Genomic DNA, 20,848 nt, shown 5'->3' with positions numbered 1-20,848 from the left:
TTGGAAGGTGCTGTCTAAGGAGCCTTGGTGAATTCCTGCAGTGCATCTTGTAGATGGTACACACTGCTGCTACTGTGCGTCGGTGGTGGAGGGAGTGAATGTTTGTGGATGTGGTGCCAATCAAGCGGACTGATTTGTCCTGGACGGTGTCAAGCTTCTTCAGTGTTGTGGGAGCTGCACTCATCCAGGCATGTGGGGACCATTCCATCACATTGCTGTCTTGTGCCTTGTGGATGGCAAATAAGCTTTGGGGAGTCAGGAGGTGAGTTACTCGTCGCACGAATCCTAGCCTCTGACCTGCTCTTGTAGAGACAGTATTTATATGGCTAGTCCAGTTCAGTTTCTGGTCAATGGTAATGCCCAGGGTGTTGATAGTGGGGGATTCAGTGATGGTAACGCCATTGAACACCAAGGGGCGATGGTTGGATTCTCTCTTGTTGGAGGCAGTCATTGCCTGACACTTGTGTGGCACGAATGTTACTTGCCACTCGTTAGCCCAAGCCTGGATATTGTCCAGGTCTTGCTGCATTTGGACATGCTTCAGTATCTGAAAAGTCGCGAATGGTGCTGAACATTGTGCAATCAGCGAATATCCCCACTCCTGGTCTTATTTTCGAAGGATGGTTGTTGATGCTGAAGATGGTTGGGCCCAGGACACTACCTGAGGAACTCCTGCAGTGATGTCCTGGAGCTGAAATGACTGGCCTCCAACAACCACAACCATCTTCCTTTGCGCTAGGTATGACTCCAATCATTGGAGAGTTTTCCCCCTGATTCCCATTGACTCCAGTTTTGCTAGGGTCCCTTGATGTCACGCTCGGTCAAATAACACCTTGATCTCAAGGGCAGTCACTCTCACCTCACCTCAGGAGTTCAGCTCTTTTGTCCATGTTTGAACCAAGGCTGTAATGAGGTCAGGAGCTGAGTAGCCCTGGCGGAACCCAGACTGGGCATCAGTGAGCAGGTTATTGCTAAGCAAGTGCCCCTTGATAGCACTGTTGATGACCCCTTTCATTACTTTACTGATGATTGAGAGTAGACTGATGGGGTGGTAATTGGCTGGGTTGGATTTGTCCTGCTTTTTGTGTACAGGATATACCTGGGCAATTTTCCACATATACGGGTGGTGCCAGTGTTGTAGCTGTACTGGAACAGCTTGGCTAGGGGCGTGGCAAGTTCTGGAGCACAAGTCTTCAGTACTATTGCCAGAATATTGTCAGGAACCATAGCCTCCAGATGTTAGTAAGGAGGACTTTGCAGGGTTGACAGGGCTGAAATTGCCGTTGTAGCTTCTGGTGCCTAGGTCGATGCTGGATGGTCCGTCTGGTTTCATTCCTGTTTTGAGGCTTTGTAGCTGTTTGTTACAACTGAATGGCTTGCTAGGCCATTTCCGAGGGCATTTAAGAGTCAACCACATTGCTGCGGTCTATCAAAAATCTATCTAACTTGACCCAGCCTTCACTGCTTTCTGGGAAGAGAATTCCACATAATAACAGCCCTCAAAAAAATTCTCCTTGTCTCTGCTTTAAAAAGGGAGACCTGCAGGGCCGTGGACCAAATGCTGGAGAGCGGGATTAGGCTGGGTGGCTTATTTTTCATCATGCATAGACACGATGGGTCAGGTGGCCTCTTTTTGAGCCGTAAACTTTCTATATGATTCTATTTTTAAACTGTGACCCCTAATTCTAGTGGCCCCACAAGAGGAAACATCCTCCTGGTATCTACCCGAGCAAGTCCCTTCAGGATTTCATACGTTTCAATAAGTTTACCTCTCATTCTTTTAAACTATCTTGAAAACTCCTATTAGGTCACCACTTCTTGGAACTTTACACCCCAAATCATTTTAAACAGCCAATGATAAGGCAGATCAATGTGACAAAACTGTACAATGAAACCAATTGTTAATAATGCTAGTTCTAATTCGGCAGCTTTCGAGCAGTGCAATACATCAGGTACAAGTGTTCCTATATTTAAAGTGCCATTCAAAATGATACAAGGTTTTGATAGAATAGATAGGGAGGATTGTGTCCACTGGCAGGTGGGCCAGTAACCAGAGGACATAGTTTCAAGATTATTGCCAAAAAATCTATAGTTAAGGCCGGAGGGGTGGTGAGAAATTTGGAGAATTTTAAAAATATATACAGCAAGTTATAAAAATCTGGAATGTACTGCCTGTAAGGAGTGAAAACAGATTAAATAGTAAATTTTTGAAAGGGCAGTGGATGTATACTTGAAAAGGAAAAAATTTGAACCAAATGCACTGTGGCATCACTGCATGTTATTTTGTTTAAAAAATGTCCACTAACTACAATCTAAAGCTTAAAACCATTTACTGCATTCTGACAGGTTCCTCTTTGGAAACAATTGTTTTGCTTTCCATTTTGGTAAATAATGGGAATGTAGCAAAGTACCTTTTTCTCGGAGTTCCCCAAGAATTTCTTGCAGGTTCTGATTGTGTTCCTCAAGCTCAAGGTTGAGAGAGCCAGTCTCAGGAAAGGTTTTTAGAATGTCTGCCACCATCTGAACCCAGGAGTCAGTATCCATTGCAGCAAGGTGAACAATTTCAGTCAGGGAACTTTTCATCTGCAAAACAAGCAGAAAGAGACATGTAGTGACGAATAGTCAAACACAGAAACTAGACCACACTTGGGCTCCAAGGAAAAGTATTCTTAACATCAAAATAATTTTGAAACATTGACCAACTTATGGATAGGTCTTATTGCAGGTTTCTCCCCCTTCTCCTTGTAAAGTTGCTGCGTCCACATATTCTATAACTAGAAAACTGAGGCAAACTTGACCAGTAGGAAAATAAAGTTTACAGTAAAGACAGCGACCAAAGCAATGGCTATTTGCCTGCTCTCAGCTGTCCCAAACAAGATAAACAAATTACATCTGAGAAAGCAGCAAAAGGCAGAAAACACTATAATGAGTAAAAACCTTTTCGAATCAAGAAATAAATTCCTTCTCAAGAGGCTTACCTTCTTTCAGATCGCAGAAAGATTTAGATTACATTTTGATTAAATGCACTCCCATCACCAAATGTAGAGAAAAGTGTGGGTTTAGGAATCAGGAAGGGGAGCTTTAGTTTGGTGGGCTGAGGGGAAAAGGGACTTAATCTCAGTGACAAAATAGTCCACAAGTTCCATGTGCTTGTTATTGGACACAAGAGTGGAAGGAGTGGGGCTTAAGAAAACCATTGATACTTCAGAAAGGAAGCTAGAGATTATCTTTGCTCAGTGGAATGATACTGGAGCAGTGAGCAGTTGGATAAAAGGAAAATGAGACCTGGTAGCAATTAATGTGGCCTAGCCAATTCTGGTCAAGGATGCCTAAATCAGCTGTGTGTCCAGATGTGCTCATCTGCATCCTTTGGACTTGAAGGAACAAAGCCAGGGAGGCAGTTAAGATTTTGCTGGGGATAAGGACCAAGTATGGGAGTGAGGGAATAGTTGAGCAGGTTGAAGGCTGCAGCAGTGACCTCTGCTGGTAATTCTGTATTCATACATGAGCCACACATCTAGCTTGTGAACTGGATATGTCGGTTTACGCCGTCCAACTTATTATGTACTCACTATGAGATGGCAGTGGCGCCATGGTAAAGTCACTGGTCTAGTAGCCCAGAGGTGCAGGCTAATGCTTCACTACTGACCGAGCTGGCCAACTCCTAAAGGACATAGCTGCTAGACTGGGTCTGTGGCAGCTGGTGAGGGAACCGACAAGAGGCAAAAACCTATTTGACTTCATCCTTACAAATCTACCTGTCACTGGTGCATCTGTCCATGACAATATTGGTAGGAGTGACCACCGCACAGTTCTTGTGGAGACAAAGTCCCACCTTCATATTGAGGATACCCTCCATCCTGTTGTGTGGCACTACCACCGTGCTAAATGCGATAGATTTTAAACAGATCTAGCAAATCAAAACTGGGCATCCAGGCAGTGTGGGCCATCAGCAGCAGCAGAATTGTACTCAATCCAATCTGTAATTTGATGGCGCAGCATATCCCACTATCTACCAAAACATTCAAGCCAGGGGATCAACCCTAGTTCAAAGAAGAGTGCAGGAGGGTATGCCAGGAGCAGTGCCAGGCATACCTGAATATAAGGTGTGAACCTGGTGAAGCTGCAACACAGGATAATTGCATGCCAAACAGTGGAAGCAGCATATGAAAGATAGAGCTAAGCAATCCCACAGATCAGATCTAAGTTCTGCAGTCCTGCCACATCCAGTTGTGAATGGCGATGGACAATCACCATTCACTGGAGATGCCGGCTCCACAAATATCCCCATCCTCAACGATGGCTAAGTCCAGAACAACGGTGTAAAAGATAAGGCTGAAGCATTTGAAACAAACTTCAGCCAAAAGTGCCCAATAGATGATTCATCTCTGCCTCCTCCAAGGGTCCCCAGCATCACAGATGCCAGTCTTCAGCCAATTCAATTCATTCCTTGTAATATCAAGAAAAGGCTGAGGGGCACTGGATACTGTGGCTATGGGCCTAATGACATTCTGGCAATAGTACTGAAGACTTGTGCAGAACTAGCCACAGCCCTAGCCAAGCTGTTCCAGTACAGCTACAACACTGGCATCTACCCAGCAAACTGTAAAATTGCTCAGGTAAGTCCTGTACACAAATAGCAGTACAAATCCAACCTGGTCAATTACAGCCCCACCAGTCTACTCTCAACGTGATGGGAGGTGTCAATGACAGTACTATCAAGCGGCGCTTATTCAGTAATAACCTGCTCACTGACACTCAGTTTGGGTTCCACCAGGGTCACTCAGCTCCTGACCTCATTACAGCCTTGGTCCAAACATGGACAAAAGAGCTGAACTCCAGAGGTAAGGTGAGAGTGACTGCCCTTGACAGCATTTGACTGAGTTTGGCATCAAGGAGTCCAACAAAACTGGAGTCAATGGGAATCGGGTTAAAAAAAACTCCACTGCTTGGAGTCATACCTAGAACAAAGGAAGATGGTTGTGGTTGCTGGAGGTCAAGCATCTCAGTCCCGGGCTGCAGCATTGCAGGAGTTCCTCAACGTAGTGTCTGAGGCCCAACCATCTTCAGCTGCTTCATCAATGACCGGCCCTCCATCATAAGGTTCGAAGTGTGGATGTTCGCTGATGGTTGCACAGAAGTTCAATGCCATTCACAATTCTTCAGATACTGAAACAGTCTGTGTTCTTAAGCAGCAAGGCCAGGACATCATTCAGGCTTGGGCTGATAAGTAGCTAATAACATTCATGCCAAACAAGTACCAGGCAATGACCATCTCCAAGAGAAAATCTAACATCTCCCCATGACATTTAATGGCATTATCATCACTAAATTCCTCCCTCATTATCAACATTCTGGGGATAACTGCCGAAAAGGAACTGAACTGGACTAGCCATTTAAATATTGTGGCTACAAGAGGTCAGAGGCAAGGAAATCTCCTGACTCCCCAAAGCCTGTCCACCATCTACAAGTCAGGAATGTGATGGAATACTCCAACAACAGTCGAGGAGCTTTGACACCATCCAGGACAAAGCAGCCCGCTTGATTGACACCCCATCCACCACCTTAAACATTCACTCCCTCACCACTGTTGCACAGCAGCAGCAGTGGGTACCATCTACGAGATGCACTGCAGCAACTCACCAAGGCTCCCTCGACAGCACCTTCCAAACCCGCGATCTCTACCACCCAGAAGGACAAGGGCAGCAAATGAATGGGAACACCACCACCTGCAAGCTCCCTTCTAAGCCAGTCATCATCCTGACTTGCAACTATATCACCGTTCCTTCATTGGCACTGAAACTCCCTCCCAAACAGCACTGTGGGTGTACCTACACCACATGGACTGCAGGAGTTCAAGAAGGCAGCTCACCACCACCTTCTCAAGGGCAATTAGGGATGGGCAACAAATGTTGGTCGAACCAGCAACACCCACATCCCATAAAAAAAATCAGCTCAAATTCACACAATTTTCTTCTCCTGTGGCCCTTCATCTGTTATGACATCTCTGCTACTGTTTGCCACTCACTGCTTCCCACCTCCAATATCATCTTGGTTTCTACCAAATCACTCACTGTTCTCCACAGCTGCAGCCTCCCCATAAGATATTCCATCTTTGCTCCCTGAAATCTGAGGGCCTGCAGCCTCCCCATAAGATATTCCATCTTTGCTCCCTGAAATCTGAGGGCCACAAGCTCAACCACACATATGGTTGGCCTAGTTATTTATGTGAAATTGGACTGAAGTTCATTAAGCTCTGCCGTATTTCACTTTCCTCAGCTCAACAAACATACAACTCCAAGAGAGGAACAATAATTGACAGCTTCTTTTCTCCATGTCAAACTGCCTCAAGCCCCTTTCTTCTTGCCTTCAATGTTAAATGCAAAGAGTTCATGCATTTCTTTCTCTCTATGATTAAAATCATTTGTGCCTCTGTTATACTCACCTCCTTTTCCCTGGCCAAACCCCCATTCATCCTGCATGCAATCCCATACCTGTAGTTTCACCCCCATTGGTCTGACTCTTTCCAAGATAATTTCTTCCACGATGCATCCCCAATACTCTCGCCACCCAATTCTTGACCAGCAAGTGGAGTTGAAGCCTAAGAGTAAGTTCAACAGTCCATATGGATTACTCCTGTTCCTTGTGTTCTTGCAATTATCTTTCCTAGGCCATGCTTGATATTGTTACGAAGGGCTGGATTTTCGTGCCTAAGGCAGGTAAACTGGAGTCGGGAAATTTCGTGGCTCAGCACTCCCTTCTCTGGAAAATGTCCCGAATTAGGAAAGCCAAAATCATTGCATTTCCATCTCACTAAACTCTGCTACTTGCCAAGAATTCCATAATTCTCCTCACCCACTCAATCTGGTTGGGCTACACCTTTACAACAATCTTCTCTGCCCAGGGTTGAGGTTCAAATCCCATAGCTTCCTCATCACCCAAACTGCTCATTTCCACTTCTGCAACACTACTCGCCCTCAGCTCATCCCCTTTTATCATCTATAGGCTTGATTTATCCAACAGCCATCATGCCAGCCTCCCTCCAACATCACAAACTCTGCTATGAACATATATTGTCCTAAGTTTCATTTCTTCATCTCCCCTGGCCTTGCTGACTCACACTAGTTCTATAGTATTGAATTTAAACACTGTCTTTCTCTTCAAATACCTCCAGGGCCTAATCCATCTTATCTTTGCAAACAACTCCAACTCTGTCTGGTGAACCAATTGGGCCTTTTGTGCATCCTGCCCTCTCTTTCCCCCCCCCCCCAACCACTGGTTAGAAAATATTTATGGAGTTCAGCCTGACTCACTGCAATTTCCTTCCTAACTTCCTTTGGATCTCCAATTCCCTTCCCTTCAAAGCCTTCTGAAAATCCATACTTTTGATAACATGACTCATGGAAATTTTTTTCCAAGTACCTCAGGGAGCTTTTCTACACTTGTTGTTGTAATTTAATCGTATATAAATTTCAGTCCTTTGAATGTGTTCCGCGATTCAGATTATTGCTGATCTGTACATGAACTCCATTTGCTTGCCTTTGAACCACACTAATTCTCGGTCTTAAAAATTTCAGTTGATCCAAGCTCAACTGTCTTTGAGGGAACTGAGTTCAAGATTTCCACTACATTTTGTGTGAAAAAGTGCATCCTGATCTTACTCCATTTTCAAAATTTGCCTTTGCTCTGGATTCCCCCACCAGAGGAAATAGTTTCTTCACATCTACATCACTTAATCCCTTAAATCATTTTAAACACCCCAATCAGCTCATCCCTCAGCCACCTAAACTCAAGGGAATATTAGTCAAGTTTACAAAACCTGTCCCCATAATTCAGGCCTTAAAGCTCTGGTTTAATTCTGGTGATTTTGCACAGTACCCACTTCCAGGCCAATACATCTTTCCTGAGCTTTGATACCCAAAACTGAACAGTACTCCAGGTGAAATCTGACCAAGGTTCCATACAGCTGAAGCAAAACTTGCTCCCCTCTATACTTCTACACCCTTGAAATAAGGCCGCCATTCCATTAGCCTTCTTAACTTTTTTTAAAAAAAACTTTGTGTACCTGAGCACTAGTTTTTAAAAAGAGTTCATTCAGGTCTCATTGCTCCGCCACAGCTCCTGGTCTCTCAACCAATGAGAAGATATTCTGCTTCGCCATTCTTAGGTCCAAAGTGGATGACCTCACATTGAACTCTATCCACTATAGTTTTGCCCTCTCAATTAATATGTCTGTTTCTTCTTAGTTTCCAGCGAAAATTACTGTACCGCTAAATTAATGCTTGGTGCTATTCCTTCATCTAAGTAATTCAGGTAAATATGTTAAATTAATATTACACTGACAGGTCTTCAGTTTTTCCCTCCTTTCTTAAATACGAGTGGTATTTATAATTTTCCAATCCAGAGACATATTTCCAGAATCCTGAAAGATTTAGAAAATTGTGACTAATACACAATTTCCTCACCAAGTTTTTTTTTTAACACCCTGGGGTGGAAGTCACCAGGTCTTGGAGACGTGCCTATCCTAAGTCTGACTATTTTCTCCATTACCCTTTGATGTTATGTGAGGTTCCCTTGTACCAATAGAATTTTGTCCTCTGCTTCCACTGCGACAATGGATACAGAACACAACTGTACTATTTTCTCTTTTTTTCCCCCATTCGTTCGGGGTTCTGGGCATCGCTGGCTGGGCCAGCATTTATTGTCCATCCCTAATTGTCCTTGAGAAAGTGGTGGTGAGCTGTCTTCTTGAACCACTGCAGTGGTGTAGGTACACCCACAGTGCTGTTAGGGAGGGAGTTCCAGGATTTTGACCCAGCAACAGTGAAGGAACGGTGATGTATTTCCAAGTCAAGATAGCGAGTGTGTTGGAGGGGAACTTCAAAGTGGTGGTGTTCCCATGTGTCTGCTACCCTTGTCTTTTTAGATGGTAGTGGTTGTGGGTTTGGAAGGTGCTGTCTAAGGAGTTCCTGCAGTGCATCTTGTAGAAGTTACACACTGGTGCCACTGTGTGTCAGTGGTGGAGGGAGTGAATGTTTGTGGATGTGGTGCCAATCAAGTGGGCTGCCTTGCCCTGGATGGGGTCAAGTTTTTTGAGCATTCGAGGCAAATGGAGAGTATTCCATCACACTCCTAGCTTGTAGATGGTGGATAGGCTTTGAAGAGTCAGTGGTGTGTTACTCACCACAGATTTCTTAGCTTCTGACATGCTCTTGAAGCCATAGTATTTAAATGGCATCTAACATTCACGCCACACAAGTGCAGGCAATAAACATGTCCAACAAGAGAAAATCTAACCATCTCTCCTTGATATTCATTGACATTACCATCGCTGAATCCCCCACTATCAACATCTTAGGGATTACTCATTGACCAGGAACTGAACTGGACCAACCACATAAATACCATGGCTACAAGAGCAGGTCAGAGGCTAGGAATCCTGTGGTGAGTGACTCACCTGACTCCCTAAAGCCTGTCCACCACCTACAAGGCACAAGTCAGGAGTGTGATGGAATACTTGCCTGACGAGTGCAGCTCCAAAAACACTCAAGAAGCTTGACACCATCGGACAAAGCAGCCCGATTGATTAGCAGCCCACCCACAAACATTCACTCCCTCCATCACCGTCAACAGTGGCAGCAGGATGTACCATCCACAAGATGCACGGCAGAAACTCACCAAGGCTCCTTAGACAGCCCCTTCCAAACCCATGGCTTCTACAATCTAGAAGGACAAGGGCAGCAGATAGATGGGAACACCACCACCTGGAAGTTCCTCTCCAAGTCACTCACAATCCTGACTTGGAAATATATCACTGTTTCTTCACTTGTCGCTGGGTCAAAATCCTGGAACATCTCCCCAACAGCACTGTGGGTGTACCTACACTACATGGGCTGCAGCGGTACAGGAAAGCAGCTCACCACCAACTACTGAAGGGCAATTAGGGATGGGCAATAAATGCTGGCCTAGCCAGCAATGCCCACATCCTATAAATGAATAAAAAAAAGCCCAAGCCTGGATATTGCCCAGGTTGTTGCATTTGGGCATGGACAGCTTCAGTATGTGAGGAGTCATGAGAGGTGCTGCACAATCATTGGCAAACATCCCCGCTTCTGACCTTATGATGGAAGGTCATTGATGAAAGCAGCCGAAGATAATTGGGCCTAGGAACTCCTGCAGTGATATCCTGGAGCTCAGATGACTGACCTCCAACAATCACAACCATTTTCCTTTGTGCTAGATATGACTCCAAGCAGCAAGAGTTTTCTCCCTGATTCCCATTGACTCGTGTTGCTAGGGCTCCTTGATGCCATACTCAGTCAAATGCTGCCTTGATGTCGAAGGCAATCACTTTCACCTCACCTCTGGAGTTCAGCTCTTTTATCCATGTTTGAACCAAGGCTGTAATAAGGTCAGGAGCTGAGTAATCCTTGCAGAACCCAAACTGAGTGTCAGTGAGCAGGGTATATGCTAAGCAAGTGCTGCTTGATAGTATTGATGATGACCTCTTCCATCATTTTATTGATAATCGAAAGTTGACTGATGGGGCAGTAATTGACCGGGTTGGATTTGACTTGCTTTTCCTATACAGGACAGATCTAGGCAATTTTCCACATTGTCGGATAGATGCCAGTGTTGTAACTGTACTGGGACAGCTTGGCTAGGGGCGTGGCAAGTTCTGGAGTACTAGTCTTCAGTACGATTGCCAGAATATTGTCAGGGCCCATAGCCTTTGCAGTATCCAGTGCCCTCAACCATTTATTGATATCACTTGGAGTGAATCGAATTGGCTGAAAGCACATCTGTGATGCTGGGGCCCTCTGGAGGAGGCAGAGATGGATCATCCACTCAGCACTTCTGGCTTAAGATGGTTGCAAATGCTTCCGCCTTGTCTTTTGCACTCATGTGCTGAGCTTCCCCCTCTGAGGATGGGGATATTTGTGGAACCTCCTCCTCCATTGAGTTGTTTAATTGACCACCACCATTCTTGACTGTATGTGGCAGGACTGTAGAGCTTAGATCTGATCTGTTGGTTGTGAACTCTTGCATTTGCACAAGCCTTTTTTTTAAGCCTGATAACTGTCTTTTACTTCTTTCAAGTACAACCATTGCCAATTCAGGATACGTTCTGGCCTTGCATTGTATCAAATACTTCCTGCCGTAGGGTTACTAATTAAATTGGCCTGCATTTTCATTCTTGTTTGTTGCCTCTTTGAAGGGATCACATGTCTTGGAGGGCAGTCAGGGACTGGGGTGGACATGGTGGGGACAGTATGTATATTAACAGAGATAAAAACAGTTCTGTTGAAGGGTCATGAGGACTCGAAACGTCAACTCTTTTCTTCTCCACCGATGCTGCCAGACCTGCTGAGTTTTTCCAGGTAATTCTGTTTTTGTACAGTATGTATATTGTCTGTCAGTGTTTGTATGTTTGTAATTCAATCCATTTTACTGTGGTTAATTTATTATTCATTCCTATTTTTAAAAAAATATTTAAAACCTCGATTTCTGACTCAACCTTCGTACTCTCAAAACCCAATATCTAACTCAATCATATTACGGCCACTATTTGCAGGATCTTCCCTTACTGTTATATTACTAAGCTGTTCTGGATTGTTACTCATGTCGTATGTCCAGCTCCCTCGTCAGTTCAAAAACCTACTTCTCTGGAGAAACGTCCTGAATACATTCCAAAAATTCATTACCGTTACTATTTGGGCTGTTTTGCTTCTCCGAGTTTGTGAAAATTAAAATTTCCCATAATAACCGTTGTTTTTTGCTACATGCTTTCCTGATCCATATTTATACATCCCTCAAATACATAGGAGATCTGTGGACAATTCCTATCAGAGTCATGTATTTGCTATTCCATAATGATGCCTATTGCATTTCCACTGCTTTTGAAAAAAAACATAATTTCTTACGATATATAGAAACAGACGGCATGTTTTGCAAAATCTGGCTGTTCTAGATATGTTACTGATGAAAAATGTTTGATGAGTCATCGGGTCTGCGTGTGTAAGTAGCTGCATGTAGTTTTTTTATAATTTTTCAAATATAAACCGCTAGTAGCCTTTCCATAAGTCTCTACAACTTACATCTCGTTGACACAGAGTAGTTTCCAAAGTCGCCAGTCTTCTAAGTATTCCAATCTTATTTTATTCCACATTAAAATGCTACAGGGATAATGTTCCATTGCAAACCCCAATATAATCCAATTCTTATGCAAATTCACACTCTTATGTAACTATCTACATTCCCTGTAGGCAGTGCCATGCAGTAATAACACTTTCCTCGTCATTTAACCCTGGATCCTGCAGACTACTGACTGTACTGTTCTGAATATTTAGCCTGCATTCACAGGCTCCCACTACTGGCGACTCTGTGGCATCATTTGCTTAGGTTCATGTGCTTTAAGGATTTTTGGCAGATTTCTAAAATATCTTTCCAATAGCTGATAGGCTGTTTGGCTCAGCTCCTGTTAGAGATATTGGCCCAAATATTGTTGGATCAGGGCATTATCTGGCATTGTACCATTAGTTAGACTTTATCCTGCCCCTTTCAGGTTAAAATATTTGTGTCCTGTAATTTGTTGTGAGAGCGAGCTTATAATGGTGTGCCAAGGGCAACAGGGCACCTGAGGCCTTTAGAGAACAAGAGATCAATAACCATCTCCTTAAATAGTGAGATTTAAGAATTGGGGGAAAAAAACCATAGGAATGACAGAGGAATGTGAATTAAAAGAAAAAAAAAACAGGACAAGAAAGTGAATGGAGAGGAAAAAAGGAATCATTGAAAGGAAAAGCTAAAAAAAAGAAGTGAAATTCATTGTTAAAAAAAAAGACAAACTGTCAAAGCTTTTTATCTTGCACTCATCAGGACTGATCACAGGATTACCAACAGTAAAGGGAACAACAATTTATACTGCATGAGAAGAGAGTGCTGATTGGTTGGCAAGTAGACTCTTGATTGGTAGAAGCGTTGCCATGGAGAATGCAGAAGAGAACAGTTAACTGTCAAGCTTTTGTTCAAATTCAAACCAGGCAGGTTGACTCTGATTAATCAAAGCATTGCCGCTGGGAATAAACTAAGGAATGACTGCCCCCAAGCTTTTGTTTAGTTGAAAACGGCACAATGCGTGGACATGTTCCTTCTGTCTGCATAGGACAGGGCCTTCTGTGCTAATACACGTGGCTTCTAGGATGCTTAAATGAGCCACGCTGCAAGCCTGACTGATAATCTTAAATTGGTTTTCAGTGTAATTCTTAGCGCAATCAGGATTGCTTAGCAAGTGTTGTCCAATCGCGAAATCACATTTAATTTAATCAAATATATCTTATGACCATACTTGGCTATCGACTTCATGTGAGCAACACCAAAGGAGATTGACTGCACTGTAGCCTCTCCAGTCCGGAAATCTATTGTCTGGATTTTTTTTTTGAGTAGACCCAAGCAACTCATTGCAACGTTTTAGATCATTTAAGTATGATGCTTTGAGAGTGGAAACATGGGAGATACAGTATTTTGGATAAGTAAAACAATGTTTATTTCTGCTTTATAATGTTTTACCACTGTTTTATACTTCAGGTAAATATTTACATTGACTGGCCCAAATCTTCTGATCAACTTTGGAACTGCTGTCTTTGACGATGATCAGTCAGAAAATCGCACACTTACCTGGTTTTCGCTCAGAGGGTCACAAGTCTTTGGAATTCTCTTCCTGAAAAGGCGGTGGAAGCAGAGTCTTTGAATATTTTTAAGGCAGAGGTGGGTAGATTCTTGGTAAACAAGAGCGTGATAGGTTATCAGGGGTGTGGGGGGGTGTAGGAGAGGGTAAATGGGATGCAGATTTGAGGTTACTATTAGATCAGCCTTATTAAATGGCGGAGCAGGCTTGAGGGGCTGAATGGCCTAGTCCTGCTCCTTGTTCGAATGGATACGTTAAAAAGAATCTGACTTCCGATGCAGCAGCAAGAACCCATCCGGAAAGCAGCAAAGAAAATCAGTGCACAAGATACACCTCCTTATTGCAGCAAGTTTAAATGACCAGGGTAAATGTTAGCGAACAGGTGAGCAGGCAAATGGCGGCAGACCAGGTCTGGTCCGAGGGTGGGGGCGGGGGAGTGGTAGCGGTGGTTGACAGGGTTAGTGCAGTCGTGAGGGAGAGTTGGGTCAGGCTGGGTGGGGTCAGTTTTGTAGTTACCCAGGATTTTTCAATCTAGCATTTCCTGGGTAGCTATTCAGGTAAATAAATCTGAACTGTCTGAAGTCTCAGACTCTAACACAGAGTTGATGGCTTTTGCGGAGGGTCCCAGGAAGCAGGGGAATTGCCCATCGGAACCTCAAACCTCCTGGGTAATTCCCACCGAGGCTTCCACAGAGTCACGACGCACGTCTTGGGTCATACATTTGGTCTCCAACGATCTGGAGACCTGAAGATCTGGGCCAGTTTTTTTTCCCAGTTCTCAGACTTGTGGTTAGGCATTCAAATGTCATTCTATAATCCAGGAAATTCCAAAGTCCAGAAGTAATTTGGTCCCAAGCATTCCAGACTGGAGACGTTACAGTGTATATCTTTTAAAGTTTCAAGATGCTGCTCCTAACAACAACCTTCTTTTTTGCCCCACCAACTTAATGAAAACTGGAGGCAATAAAGCTCTCTGCTGAAAGGAGCTTCACTGGGGGAAGAATTTTATGTTTGTAGGTTTGTTCCCTGCAATTTTACGCTGGGGCAGGCTAGACCTAGGCTGGCCCGGCTGCCCTTGCCCCAGTTGAGGCCCTTACCGCCCAGCCTCTGTTTTCAGGCTGGCAGGTGCAGTTCAGGATATAGTGAAGGGAGCCCAAAAAGCAACACTGTTCAAGCCTCGGGCTGGGGCAGGCAGTGGGGATTTTGGGGTGGGGGGGGGGGGTCTGCGCCTCTGTCAGTAGCCTCCATTTAAAATTGGGCACCCACTACCCAACCCCCCTACCAGCAAAAAGGACCGGCCCCTGCAGATCCTTCCTCCCCGCCTGATCTCTCCACCAACACTCCTTCTGTCCACCTCCTTGGACCTTACCTCCTCACCCAGCGTTGAGACTCCCTAAATTTACCTGGTCCTGGACTTCTGGGATTTAGGCTCTGGGGACTACTTGCAGTCCTAATCCTGTCCACTGCAGCTTCTGGTGCTGCAAGAACTAGAGAGCTGCCCGCCAATCAGATTGGCCAACAGCTCTGTGAGGTGGGACTTCCTCCCAAGTTAGGGAGGAAAGACCCACCTCTAGCCAATTAACGCTTGTTGGAGTGTTAACTGGCTTTGGGGCAGGCAGTATCAGCGTGGATGTGTTCTCCGCTGACACCTTGGATGGCGGGAAAGCAAGTTCTCCGTCATCCTAAAAATCTCGGCCTGAGTGAGAGTCTGACCAGTAATGCCTGTGTCAGATCTGCCTTATTGGATCTCACTGTGGGCACCTAACAGCATAGAACATCGGTGTGCCATTCATGACAAGGAAGGTCATGGATGAGAGAAGTCATGTCACATTCGTTACTTCTGAGCAACCACACATACAATCCTAATTACATTTTTGAAAGAAGATTCATAATTTTCTGTCAAAATACTCACTGCTATTTACGAGCAAATGCTACAGCAACTTTAGGTGAGAACAGATACAAGGTAAAAGAAGGAAATGCAAAAGTTGCTGTCCGAGATGCACCACTCCACTGGTGGTTTTGTGAAGACTGCATTTTGCTTTCTGCCTCATCATTGAATGATGTCAAGTTTCTGTATTTGCATGGTGGTTACAAACTAAACTCACCATAGAAGGTTCAAGTCTTGCCATTTCAGCCCAAGTGCCCTTTTAACAATGGGAAAAATGTTAATTAGGCAGCCTCTGGTACTGAAAATGACAAGCATGGAGTCACATTCCTTCAGGTTTTAGTGTTTGAGATTTTAAAAATGTAACATTTTAAACAATGATAAACTTCCCATGTCCTTTATTTCTCTCTCTAAATCCAATCTTTCTTTCTCTCCTCCTTCTTGATCAGACATCAAGTACACCCACTCTGCTTTATACTTCCTTCCTTGTGTCTGTTAATTTCACAATTCTTCAATCCGATTTATTAAGGAGATGCTTGCCCTATTTACGGAGGTCCCGGATGCCCTGTTTTCCCTACTGTGCCATTATCAGCTGGCACGTCAGCCATTTGCCATGCAAAAGATGTAAAAGCATAGATGTGTAAGGGCAATCCTAACCAATGACAAAACTATTAGAATCCCTGCCAAGCCAAAATTTGGCTCATTATGGATAATGGAAACCTAGCCCAAGTTAAACTCAGACATGCACTTCGCAGCAGATAGAAGGAAAAAAACAGATTCATCTTTCATTAAGCACAGTTTATAAACTTAAAGTAGAGAAACAGAATAGATTAGATTATAATGTGATATCTATACTCATGATTATGAGACTACAGGAGCTAGCATAATTAATTGGAGGCAAATTAATTGAGGGATGAAAAAAAATACTGAATAAAAGCAAGCAAATGCTGCAAAGTATTAAAGAATGGGTCTTCTAAATCACAGAATAGAAGGGTTCCGGCTGTCTTTTACTTGCTTACAGTCAGTACCCGTAGAGAAGACAAAAAAGAGCCAGGTGGGTCAGAAAATGATGCAGCACAGAAGGCAGCCAATTGATTCATCGTGGCAATGATTGGTGCAGCAAAGTACGATCCAGGGGACAGAATAAATGCTAATCATATATTTCTTAATATAGTATTGAAGTTGCCGAGAATAGATTCTATAACCTATTAGTTATTAAGATAAGGCATCATCCAGAATCTTACAAAGTTGTCCCTATGCCAGAAATTCTATATTCCCAAGGGGCACAATGCAAATGGGGAATTGGAAGGAGCCAAGAATGGAAGCTTGAAGCATTCTCATGGTAATCTAGTGGGGGGAACAATAATTGTCACTAATCTGGTACAGAAATGACTGAATGTTTTTACCCTCAGTAAATTGTGAGCAATTAACTAATTGATTAGCTTGCCAATGTTATGCGGCAGTTGACAAAAAAAACTCCTGGTACTAACCCCACTTTCTTTGGTTTACAGCTGCATCTCAAATTTTGGCAGGTGCTTTTTATATAAACAGAACATTGGCATTACTGGTTTCAGGTGTCTACTGAAATTCATTCAAACTATGCTGATTCCTGACAAAAGTACTGGAAATCTTAAGTGGATGGTACAATCTGATGGGAGCTAAGGAAACAAAAATTTAGAATAATGGTTTACGACAAATTTACATTCCTTTGTAGCACAAAAACCTAATAAGAAATGTAATCCAACCATGTCTAACAAGAGAAGTTAAAGATTGTATTAGATCAAAGGAAGAGGCTTATAAAGTTTCCAAAAAAGTAGTAAACCTGAGGATTGGGAGCATTTTAGAATTCAGCAAAGGAGGACCAAGACACAGATATAAAGAAAGGGGAAATAGAATGCCAAAGTAAACTAGCAAGAAAGACAAATGTGGGCCCACTACAGGCAGAGATAGAATTTATAATGGGAAATACTAAGGAATGTCAGAGAAACTAAAATACTTTGCAGCTGTCTTTATGGAGGAAGATACAAAAAACCTCTGAGGAATACCAGAGAACCAAAGGGTGAGCAAGAATGAGAAACTGAAAGAAATTAGTATTGGTAGGAGAGTGGTACTGGAGCAATTAATGGGACTGAAAGTTGATAAATCCTCTGGATCTGATTATCTGCATCCCAGAATGTGGAAAGAGGTGGCTGTCGAGATAGTGGATGCATTGGTAATCATATTCCAAAATTCTAAAGATTTTGGATTGCTTCCTGCAGATTGGAAAGTAACAAATGTAACCCCATTATTCAAGAAAGGATGGGGAGAGAGAACAGGGAACTACAGACCTGTTAGCCTGACATCAGTAGTAGAGAAAACGCTAGAATCTATGATAACTGGATACTTAGGAAAGAATGGGAGGAATGGGCAGTGTCAACATGGATTTATGAAAGGGAAATAATGCTCGACAAACTTGTTGGGAGTTTTTGAGGATGTAGCTAGCAGAATACATAAGGGGGGAGTGGATTTGGTATATTTGGATTTTCAGAAGACTTTTAATAAGGTTTCACACAGGAGGTTAGTAAGCAAAATTAGATCACATGGAATCAGGGGCAACATAATGATATGGATGGAGAATTGGTTAACAGGCAGAAAACAGTAGGAATAAACAGATCATTCTCATGTTGGCAAGCTATGCCCAGTGGGGTACTGCAATGATCAGTGCTTGGGCCCTAGCTATTCACAATCTACCAAACTAGGTGGGGATGTGAGCTGCGAGGAGGATACAAAGAGGTTTCAAAGGAAGTTGACAGGCTAAGTGAGTGAGCAAGAGGATGGCAGTTTGAACATAATGTGGATAAATGTGAAGTTATCTACTTTGGTAGGGGAGAACAGAAATGCAGAGTATTTCTTAAATGGTGAGAGATTGGAAAGTGTTGATGCCCAAAAGGGACCTGGGTGTCCTAGTTCATAAGTCACTAAAAGCGAACAAGATGATGCAGCAAGAAATTAGGAAGGCAAATGGTATGTTGGCCTTTATTGCAAGAGGATTTGAATACAGGAGTAAATAAGTCTTGCGGTTGTAAAGAACCTTGATGAGACAGCACCCAGAGTACTGTGCAGAGTTTTGGTCTCTTGACCCAAGGAAGGATACACTTGCCATAGAGGGAGTGTAACAAAGGTTCACCAGATTAATCCCTGGAATGGCAGGATTGTCCTATGAGGAGACTGGACCTATGTTCTCTAGAGTTTAGAAGAGAGAGAGATGATCTCATTGAAACATACAAAATTCATAAAGGGCTCAACAGAGTAGTTGCAGGAAGGATGTATACCCTGGCTGGGAGAACCTAGAACCAGGGAACACAGTCTCAAATAAGAGGTAGGCCATTTATAGACGAAGAAGAATTTCTTCACTCAGAGTGTGGTGAATCTTTGGAATTCTGTACTCCAGAGGGCTGTGGAGGCTCAGTTGTTGAGTATACTCAAGCCAGAAATTGTCAGATCTCTAGATATTAAAGATATCAAGGGATATGGGGATAGTGCAAGAAAATGGCGACGAGGAAGATGTTCAGCCATGAACTAGTTGAATGGCAGAGCACACTCAAAGTGCCAAATGGCTTACTCCTGTTCCCATTTCCTATGTAATCACTTAAGGTTACTGCAGGGTAAGGAAAAGATAAATATTGGCAATATTCATTTGCCATTCTGCTGAATTCTAGCTTTAACTTGCCCTGACCAAAATAGTAAGCAAATTCCAGCTCTTTTATCTCTTAAGAAACAAAGTTTGCCAAACAACTAACTCGTCCTCTACCACAACTAACTTGTCCTCTATGCCCATTATGCACTACAAATTTGCTTTCACAAACTTTTTTATTTTAAGTATAATTAATTCTACTTATCCCTATATTTTTTAAGCTGAGTTTTCCTTCTTTGTTCGGCATTTTCCAGAATGGCCATGCAACTTGCTCCTTGGCCATAGCAGCTGGTTCCTACTTTCCTTGCTCCCTCCTGGGAAGTGCTTAGATTTAATTTGCTGTCTCTAGATGACAGCTTCGCTGACTCACTGCGAACTTTACCACGTGGAAAATCTCAGCTGTGAATTGGCAGCTCATTATTCTGCTGGGATATTATTACCATGATGAAAAGCACTCTTCAGTTTTCTCCAATTAGATGCTTGGATAGTTTGCAGTTATTGTGACTAATGCTAGTTTTTCAACTACAAACTGCCATTGGCTAGAGTGCTCTTATGGTTCGACTTCTGTCCAAGATTACCAAGAGGACTGAATTATGATCACACATCAGATTTTATTTTGAATATACAGAAAATGCAGGCAGTATAAGATTAATTGACAGATATACTTAATTTCTGCCTCAAATATAGCGCAGCTGACACAATGAAACAAAAAATCTCTCCAATTTCAAAGTACAGTAAGTACTCTTTGCACAAAGTGTAGCTTCTGATATAATCATTTATCAAATACACTAAAATAACCATTTTTGACATTTCAGGGCAGGGGGAATATTTGCACATCACAGCAGTACAATTATAAAGGAGATTGAGCTGATCTCTAACACACCATAAATTAAACACGGAGGTTTGACTAAAAATATGTAAATATTTGGATTTAATCACATCTGTTGCGAGGCAACGGTTAACAGAAAGTTTAATTTGAATGATACGATCACCAAATGCATGCATAAAATCCAGAACAAGACACCAATTTTCCAAGTCCGCATTCCAAGCTCTGAGGCAGCACAGTAAAGATGGGTTCTCACTCAATCTGATAAATTAAATAGGGGCACAAACATTATACCCACTTTACTTGTCCCTGGCAGAGACTAGAGAGGAGGATTATATACATACATAGAATGGAACAGAAACGGGCTATTCGGCCGAACAAGCCCACCTCAGTCTTTATGCTCCACTTGAACCTCTTCTCATCTTTCCTCATCTAAATCTATCATTGTAGCCCTTTTATTCCTTTCTTCCCCAGATGTTTGTCTAGCTTCCCCTTAAATGCACCTATATTATTCACTTCAACCACTCCCTGTGGTAGCAAAGTTCCACATTCTCACCACTTTGAGTAAAGTTTCTTCTAAATTGGATTTTCGTAGTGTCTATCTTATAATTTTGGCCTCTACTTAAGCTCTCCCCCACAAGAGAAAACATTCCCTCTGTAGCCACTCTATCAAAACCTATCATTTTAAAGACCTTTATTAGGCCACCCATGAGCCTTCTTTTTTCATGAGAAAGGAGGTCCAACCTGAGCATCCTTTCCTGATATACAACCACATTT

At 43.0% G+C, this 20,848-nt stretch overlaps 1 protein-coding gene across 1 annotated transcript in view; it reads right to left on the bottom strand.

The window, feature by feature from the left end:
• nelfa (negative elongation factor complex member A) overlaps positions 1 to 20,848 on the bottom strand; it is a 63,264-nt gene that overhangs the window by 19,237 nt on the left and 23,179 nt on the right. Inside the window, exon 2 of the mRNA XM_078553184.1 lies at positions 2,412 to 2,583. Within this exon, the coding sequence (XP_078409310.1) occupies positions 2,412 to 2,583 (172 nt within the window). The remainder of the gene's footprint in view (positions 1 to 2,411; positions 2,584 to 20,848) is intronic.

This window comes from Cetorhinus maximus, chromosome 1, assembly GCF_964194155.1.
Source record: "Cetorhinus maximus chromosome 1, sCetMax3.hap1.1, whole genome shotgun sequence".
In the NCBI taxonomy this organism is placed as follows: Eukaryota; Metazoa; Chordata; class Chondrichthyes; order Lamniformes; family Cetorhinidae; genus Cetorhinus; species Cetorhinus maximus.
This window is presented reverse-complemented; position numbering and strand designations above follow the sequence as displayed.